General features: G+C 55.1%; 1 protein-coding gene across 1 annotated transcript; it reads left to right on the forward strand.

The window, feature by feature from the left end:
- Window positions 1-1,006: 1,006 nt before the first annotated feature.
- ATP1B2 (ATPase Na+/K+ transporting subunit beta 2) lies at window positions 1,007-8,147 on the forward strand. The gene is made up of 7 exons (XM_008010189.3): window positions 1,007-1,715; window positions 3,492-3,620; window positions 3,966-4,070; window positions 4,177-4,382; window positions 4,761-4,817; window positions 5,641-5,739; window positions 5,845-8,147. The coding sequence occupies exons 1-7, from the start codon at window positions 1,604-1,606 to the stop codon at window positions 6,007-6,009; spliced, it is 873 nt and encodes a 290-aa protein (XP_008008380.1). The 5' UTR covers window positions 1,007-1,603; the 3' UTR covers window positions 6,010-8,147.
- Window positions 8,148-8,736: the final 589 nt, after the last annotated feature.

Consider the following 8,736-nt stretch of genomic DNA (forward strand, 5'->3'; position numbering starts at 1 on the left):
GGGTTAGCCAGGATGGTCTCGATCTCCTGACCTCGTGATCTGCCCGCCTCGGCCTCCCAAAGTGCTGGGATTACAGGCTTGAGCCACCGCGCCCGGCCGAGATAATGATTCTTAGCATGTGGTATTTAGAGGCAAGTGTACCCCCCTCCTAGACTGTGAGCCCCGTGAGAGTGTAACCTCTCTGGCCTCCCCAGGGCTACAGTACACAGTCTATAGAGGTGCTCAATAAATGTTTGCTGACCCAAGTAGACATATAAGGATGGGAGTTCAGACGTCGGGGTGGGGCTGCCAGGAGGCAGAGAACCGAAGTAGACCTGGCTGCAGGGCTGGGGTCTCAGGGCAGTGCTGGGGACTGGGAATGTGGTGTTGAGAGGGCTTCAGGGAGACGTGACGGGAAGATGGGGAAGCCTCTGCACGTGGACAGAGCCAGGTGGTGTGGACAGGGGCTGTGAGATTGGAGAAGGAGGCATCTGGGGGACTGGTAGCGGTTCCCAACAGGGGAACGTACCTCTGAGGGTGGCCTTTATCCATCTCTGCGTGGCCTGTCCTAGCTTCCCTCGGCCAGCCTCCCGGCTGGTCTCTTCGTTCTCTTTCTTGATCTCTAGCTCTTTATTCCTCTGACATTCTGCCCCATCTGCTCCTGGACTCTTCCACCGCATGTATATCTTACTCTCTAACTCCCTGCCTGGGGCCCCCACCTTTGAGCATATATCATCAGCTTCTCTCTCTGTCGTTGCGTTTCTCTGGGGTTATCTTTCCCTCTACTCCGCCCGGACACGCCCTCTATCTCTTCCTCCCATCCTGTCCCAGTCCAGTACTTGGGGTGGGGGTAATGGAGAGACCGCCAGGTCCCTCAGAAGAGGCAGGGGGGCGGGCCCAACCCCTCCATATTTACATATGTATGAGGTCGCCTGGGCCAGTGGCAAGGAGGCGGAGCTTCTGGGGGTGGGAAGGGGGCGGGCACCCCCAGAGCCGCAGAGTATAAAGACCGCGCTCGGCGACCGCGGGCCCCGCACTGCTGAGGAGCGGAGCCTCCGCTTGGGGGGCCCCCCATCCCTGGCTGTCCCCCAACTGCGCGTCCCCGCCCCACCCCCGCGGCTGAGCCACCACTGGTGCAGTGGTCTCCGCTTGGCGGAGGGAGCCTTGAGCTTCGTTCCACAGCTGCTTTGCATCTTGAATTTCGGGGCGGCCCCCTCCCCCACCTCTCCCTGCCTTTTTGTACCCCGCTTTTTTTCTGCATTCTGCTCGGCTTTTGTAGCCGTCTGCTTGTGCACCCCTTTTCGTTTTGTTTCTAGACGGTTTGGCGAGGGTGAAGCTGCGTTCATACCCCTTCCTCTTGTTATTCTCTCCTGCTCTGATAGCACCCCTTTTCATCGCAGTTGGGGGGCCTAGGATCGGTGCATCTTCTGCCGCGCTGCCAGCACCCCGCAGCGCGTGGCCGTGCACCCCGGAATCTGCAGCAGCTGCATATCTGAGGGGGTCTCCTTTGCCTCCGCCACCTTTGCTCCCCGCGCTTTTGGTTGTGTGGAGGGCTTCAGCGCGCGGCGCCCCCGCTTCTCCGCAGCCCCCTGCCCCGCGCCCGGACTAGACCCGCGCCGCCAAGATGGTCATCCAGAAAGAGAAGAAGAGCTGCGGGCAGGTGGTTGAGGAGTGGAAGGAGTTCGTGTGGAACCCGAGGACGCACCAGTTTATGGGCCGCACCGGGACCAGCTGGGGTACGCAGGGCCGGCACGCAACGGGCGGGGGAGAGCCGCGGGGTGACGCCTCGGGGGCGCAGGGTCCCGCCGATGCGGCCCCAGCTCCCTTCCCGGGTCCCCGGCGTCAAGCCTCCCTGCTGGGCTCTGGGCTGGGAGGGGGCCGAATCGCCAGCCTAATCTCCCCGGCTGGCCGTGCGGAGGCGGAGAAAGTAGGTCACAGCCGCCTTCCCGCCCCCCGCGGAGCCCCCTCGGGCGGGGGGTCGCCAGCTCTGCCTGCGTGTCCGCGCCGTGGCGCTCACACTCCCTCTCGGGGCCTGTCCGCTCCACACGGGCGTCCCCCACCTCCAAAGAGCGCCCCTTCCCTCCCTCCGGCTCTCACTAGCTCGGCAGTCCCGTCTATTTTTAGCTCGTGCCCACCCCCTGGACCCTGGGAACGTTCATGAAGGGGCGGGTCTTGGGGGGGTGTGTTAGGGGGGTTCTTCACGGCGGAAGTTGTATCCCACCGCCTGGCCTTGGGAGCCTTCTCTGACTGCTTTGTGGGTTGGGGGGCTGCTGAGAGTATGAGTTTTTCCGAGGCTGCAGGTTTTGCTCCCATGTAGGTGGCGGAGGGAGGAGTGGTCACTGTGGTGATTTGTGTGCATCAGCCAGCCAGGTGTCTGTGACAGTCGGGTGACTTGGGAGCCTCCGCAGGCTGACCATGGCAGGACTCAGGGAGTTGTAGTAGTTGGGGGGGGGGGTCTGGTGACCTGCACAGGTGCAGGTGAGGGGTGGAATTCTTCCAAGAGGGGTGGTCAAGCTGGGACGTTGAGACACAGGAGACATTGTGTGACACGGTTTACAATTTTTCCACACTGATTTGTCACTGTCCCCATCCGTCCACCCACTCAGGAGCCCACGAGGTGGGTCCCATGCAATCCATGCTCTCAGGGAACTCAAACTCCAGCCCCTGGAATGAAAGAATCCAGCAATGCTTGGGAGAGCCAGAGGACTTCATGGAAGAAGTGTCTTCTGAGATGGAAGGATTGGGAGTCCAGGGTGGTGGGAACAGCCGTCCCCTGGGCCCTTACTTCAGGCAGGGGAGCCATGGAGAAACCCCACCAAGGGAGGGCTGCGGGAGATTCTGCCTTTCCTCCTTGCCTCTGCCCAGGGTGCTGGGTGTGAGCTGAGGGTGGGGTGACTGTCGAAGGTTCTAACAAGCTGTCTCTGAGAGATTTGTAGCTAGGCTAGGGTGTTAGGTCTTGCATTTCAGGAACTGTGTTCAAAGTTTGGCTTCTGAAGAGCACCAGGAGAGAGATTTTGCTATTCAAATCTGAGGGTCCAGGCTCTGCCGGGTGGCAGGAGAGTTTGCTTGTGAATGGTGGCCAGTACCCGCTTAAAAAGTCACCATGCTAGCACAGCTTTAAGCATGAGTATGAATGCAGAGGTAACAGATGTGTGCCTTTTCAGGACTAAGCATGGTTGAGAAGTTGGAAATGTAATTGGAGGCAAAGTAACAGCAGCCTATACTTGGAGTTGCCCCAGCAACAAGAGTTTAGGTCTCTGTGGCCTCCCCAAGGTCGGGCTTCATTGTGCCCTAGGACCAGGAGGGGGCTGGGCGTCATGGCTGGAAGCCAGACACAACTGCCTGCTTCCAGCTTGTCTCATTTTGCTCCCAGGGGAAGGCTCTAAGACATCCCTGTGGCTCTGTGACCAGTCCCAGTGCAGAACTTCAGAGTGGGTAGAGGGGTGTGTGGGGGATAGGTGAGGGTATGGTGGGAATGTTAGGCCCTGCTGACCCTGTTTCCTCCTCCCTAGCCTTTATCCTCCTCTTCTACCTCGTTTTTTATGGGTTCCTCACCGCCATGTTCACCCTCACCATGTGGGTGATGCTGCAGACTGTCTCCGACCATACCCCCAAGTACCAGGACCGACTGGCTACACCGGGTGAGTGTCGCGGCTCCCCCTGCCAGCTACTCTAACTGCTCTTGTGCCCCCAAACCTCCAGAAGGAACTCATAGTTCCTTCCAGGAGTTTAATTCTGATGACCCAATCCCCATGTTCTGGGAAGTTCTTCTTGGAATCTGTCCACCTTCCCATTTCCTGCAGTTGGGAGCTGTGTGATTTGGGCATGTGGCAGATAACCCTCCCGTGATCACCCTCCCATGAAGACGATATCAGATATTCACCGCTGTCCCCACCCTGGTGTTCCCTGTGTCCATTTTCTTGCCTCTGTGTGCAGCCCCTCATCTTATAGATACCCCCCAACTTTTTTGCCTTTGTCGGCTGTAGGCTTGATGATTCGTCCCAAGACTGAGAACCTTGATGTCATTGTCAATGTCAGTGACACTGAAAGCTGGGACCAGCATGTTCAGAAGCTCAACAAGTTCTTGGAGCGTGAGTGTGGCTCTGGCTGTGTGGCAGTTCACGACTTCAGGCAGGGGACTGGGGTCCTTGGAAGTGGAGCATCTGGCCCCTGACTCTCTCCCTCCCACCTCCTTAGCTTACAACGACTCTATCCAAGCCCAAAAGAATGATGTCTGCCGCCCTGGGCGCTATTACGAGCAGCCAGATAATGGAGTCCTCAACTACCCCAAACGTGCCTGTCAATTCAACCGGACCCAGCTGGGCAACTGCTCTGGCATCGGGGACCCCACCCACTATGGCTACAGCACTGGGCAGCCCTGTGTCTTCATCAAGATGAACCGGGTACCTATGACCTTGGTCCCCAGGGTGAACGGAGGAAGGATCTGGGGACACCACCTGCAGACAGTTGCATCCTTTCACTGGGGCTAATGGGCATGAGAGAGACTTGGATATTTGTGTAGCTGAGAGGAAAAGAGAGGCGGGGCTCTTGGAGGCTAAGCTCTGTAGCTAGAAGGCTGGATGCCTTTTTTTTTTTTTTTTTTTTTAAAGACAGGGTCTCGCTATGTTGCCAAGACTGACCTTGAACTCCTGAAATTAAGCTATACTCCTGCCTCAACCTCCCTAGTAGTTGGGACTACAGTCCCTGGCTTAGCTTGGTCTGGATGCCCATCTTTGACAACTTCTTTCTCTGACTCTCTTCACCTTCCATCCTCACTCCAGGTCATCAACTTCTATGCAGGAGCAAACCAGAGCATGAATGTTACCTGTGCTGGGAAGGTGAGTTCGTTGGGCCTTGTCTGCCTGCTCACCTGTGTGTCCTTCATGGTTTCTGTGTAATTCACCTGTCTCTCCCTATCTTCTTTGCTCCTAGAGGCCCCATCAACATAGAAACAAGGGGGTAAGAGTGGGCTTGTGGGCTCCACCGTAGCTTGAACTCCGAGGGCCTCGCACTCCTCTAGCTTCTCTCTAGGATGCAGAGGCCTGCTCTCCTAGGGGCAGACACACGCCCTCCTTCACCAACACCTTGGCCTCTGGCTTCTCTCCCTAACGCTTCCACCTTCTCCTTTGTTTCCGGATTGTCCATATCTTTCTCTCTCCCTCCCATATGGCCCCCACCCGTCAGTTCCTTCTAGGTATCTGGTAGCTGCTGATCTGTTAGCACCATCTGCTACCACTTCGTTGTCCTTGGGACGCTGTTCCCCCCTACCCACCCCCTGGTCTCCTTCTAGAAACTTGCTGCTCCCTCCACATCCCCTTCCTTGCTTTCTATTCAACCCTTAATCATGTATCTGTTCTTTCTTGGCTCTGCTCCAGAAACTGATTCCTGAGGATGGGGTAAGAACTTGGGGTAGGAGTAGAGTAGGAGGCTTTCGTGTCATTAGCAGCCTTCAGGAGTTCCTAGAGTGATGACAGAGACAGACCATCCCCTCATCTACACACGCAGACACACTCACACAGACTCACAGCTCCAGGGAGGCAAACTTGAGACAGGAATAATCGGGGGCGAAGGAAGAACAAAAGAACGAATGGAAGTCTGGTGAGCTCCTGGGTGCCTGCCATCCCTAACTGGCTCACGCCCTATCTTCCTGCACCCCCACAGCGAGATGAAGATGCTGAGAATCTCGGCAACTTCGTCATGTTCCCTGCCAACGGTAACATCGACCTCATGTACTTCCCCTACTATGGCAAAAAGTTCCACGTAAGTCCCAGGGGAGGCCCAGGCTGATGGCGGGTGTGGGTGGTGAGCTAGGGAAGGAGGCCGCGTCACCCCAGGCCTAGACCCTGCACTGCTCCTCCGGCCCAGGTGAACTACACACAGCCCCTGGTGGCCGTGAAGTTCCTGAATGTGACCCCCAATGTGGAGGTGAATGTAGAATGCCGCATCAACGCCGCCAACATCGCCACAGATGATGAGCGAGACAAGTTCGCCGGCCGTGTGGCCTTCAAACTCCGCATCAACAAAACCTGAGGCCCCTTCCTCCCACCCCATCTCTCTCCTGTGGATGCTCCTGGAATGTCCCTGACCCTGCCTGATCCCTCCCTCACCCACCCCAAAGGTATTTTTGATAACAGAGCTATGACTTGTCTGAGCCTCACACCCTTTTCCTTGACTTCTCAACCCAGCCTGAAGTCCATTGCGCTTCCCCATCACTCACATTTCCGACCAACTTCTCCCAACCTCAGATGAGGGGGAGCTGGGCTAAGATGGCCACAGAGGAGTTAGGAGGCTTTCTAGTTCTGGTTTAGCTGTGAGAGTTATCCACTCTCCTGCCTGCATATCCCCTGAGAGTTATAGGAAGTGCCCACTGACCCACCCACCCAGCTACATACCCCCACCCCCCACACACATACAAACGTGCACACGTGTCTCATTTCACCCCTTTGCTTCCAGAGATGAATGTGGCACTCTGTCCTTCCATTCCTAAGCTCTAGCCACTGGTCCTTGATCTCTCACACTTTCTCCCTGTCTACACAGTCGTCATCTTGGTGACTTTGAACTTATCTGGCTCCTGGGCAGGTGTTCTCCTCCTCTTCATCCCTATTCCCTCCTCTGAAATGCACCTTTTTGTAATTGAGGACAAGGTGGTTCTGTGGCCTTTTCCCTCTTTCCTGGCACATTCTGCTTCTCACCCTCTGGTGACTCTGTGAGCTGGGAAATGAGGGACTGGAAGCGAGGCCTGCGTTGGCCCTTCCTGAAAATCCTCTGGCAACCCCCGACTTCAGCAGTTTCTCCCTTCCTTTCTTCCTTCCTTCCTTCCTTCCTTCCTTCCTTCCTTCCTTCCTTCCTTCCTTCCTTCCTTCCTTTCTTTCTTTCTTTCTCTCTCTCTCTTTCTTTTCCTTCCTTCCTTCCTTCCTTTCTTTCTTTCTCTTTCTTTTTCTCTCTCTCTCCTTCCTTCCTTCCTTCCCTCCCTCCTCTTCCCGTTTCTCTCCCCTCCCTCCCTCCCTCCCTCCCTCCCTTCCTCCCTCCCTTCTTTCCTTCCTTCCTTCCTTCCTTCCTTCCTTCCTTCCTTCCTTCCTTCCCTTCTTCCCTCTTGTTGCCCAGGCTAGAGTGAAATGGCACAATCTCAGCTCACCGCAACCTCCGCATCCTGGGTTTAAGCAAGCTATTCTCCCGCTTCAACCTCCCGAGTAGCTGGGATTACAGGCATGCGCCACCACGCCCAACTAATTTTATTTTATTTTATTTTTTTGTATTTTTTAGTAGAGACAGGGTTTCTCCATGTTGGTCAGGCTGGTCTTGAACTCCCGACCTCAGGTGATCCGCCCGCCTCGGCCTCCCAAAGTGTTGGGATTACAGGCGTGAGCTACCGCGTCTGGCCTTCGGTTTCTTCCTAGGCCCTTCTATCACCCAAATAGCTGCTCCCCAGAGGGGCGGGGTTGACCTAGGCTGAATATCCACTTTGTTTTTACGGATGGCTCCCTTCCCCCATTCGCCTTCCCAGAATATCCTTCAAGTTCCACTTCCCAGGGAGCTCTGGGGGAGGGGCGGCCATTCTGGCTCTGTCCCCAGTGGCCACCTTGGAAACATCGGCTGGCTTTGGGACTATTCCACCTCCTTCCCCTGAGCCCAGATCTGCCCCCACCATCCTCTCTCTGGCTTCTCTTAGCAAGTTATCAACTAATCACTAACTCCTTCCCTTTCCTCCACATGCCAGCCTGAAAGTTCCAAATCTAGCCTCTGAATGTCTTGGCTCCATCTCCTTCAGACCCTTTTGCCTTTAAAAAAAAAACAAAAACAAAAACAAAAAACCCATAATGCCCATAGAATGTCAAATGAGGGGCCTCCTGCCTCCTGCTCTGAATATTCTGTAGCTGTAGAGGCATTTTAACCCTTTGTCCTCCAGCAGCTCTTCACTTCCTCATCCTCGCTAACCTTTTTCTTTTTTTAATGCCACAGCCTCCACGCTCCACCCACTGGTGGACCCTTCCCTTTTTCTCTAGCTGGATCTGTGTTTCTTCCCTTCGGGCCCCCGTGTTTTCCTGCACCCGCCCTACCATGGTCTCTCTCTGCAGTTATTTAATGCCTGTGTCAGATCTACTGTAAAAAGAGGATTAAGTAAAATAAAATAAGAGCAATTATATATATAAATATATATCATACACAGAGCCCTGTGTGTGGGTTGTTCCTTTCTGAGCAGTTGGAAGAGCCCAGGGAAGGAGTGGAGGGTGGATCTGGGTGGTCCCAAGGGGATTCCCCAGGCCTTGGAGGCGGCTCCCCAGCTTTGACCTCTTCCCCCCAGTGTCCAAGCATCTACCCCATTCGCCTTGACTAATTTAGTGCACACTATCTTGAGATGACTCCATACAAGACAGGCAGGAAACCTATGTCCCTTTTGTACAGTGATGCTTATGAAGTGCCTACTGTGTACATTCTAGGCACCGTGAGGACACAGTTATGAAAGAGGCAGAGATCCTGCCCCCAAGGAGCTCCCCAGTTTAACAGGAGAGGTGAGGAGCACACGAGAAACTCTCATACAAGGTAGACCTAAACATGCTTCAAGGAAGGGGAGAGAGCCTGTGATGATAAAATTCAGAGCCGCCAACCACTGTCTGTCAGGCACCTTAAAGGGAAGCTTTCTCAGAGGAGGTAGCATTTAAACAGGAGCTTAGAGGAGGGGCGGTTTGGAGAGAAAAGAGCATCAGCAAATGCTCAGAGACAGATGAGAAAAGTTGACTGAAGAAACATGGATGTCAA

Source organism: Chlorocebus sabaeus, chromosome 16, assembly GCF_047675955.1.
Source record: "Chlorocebus sabaeus isolate Y175 chromosome 16, mChlSab1.0.hap1, whole genome shotgun sequence".
Classification (NCBI taxonomy): Eukaryota; Metazoa; Chordata; class Mammalia; order Primates; family Cercopithecidae; genus Chlorocebus; species Chlorocebus sabaeus.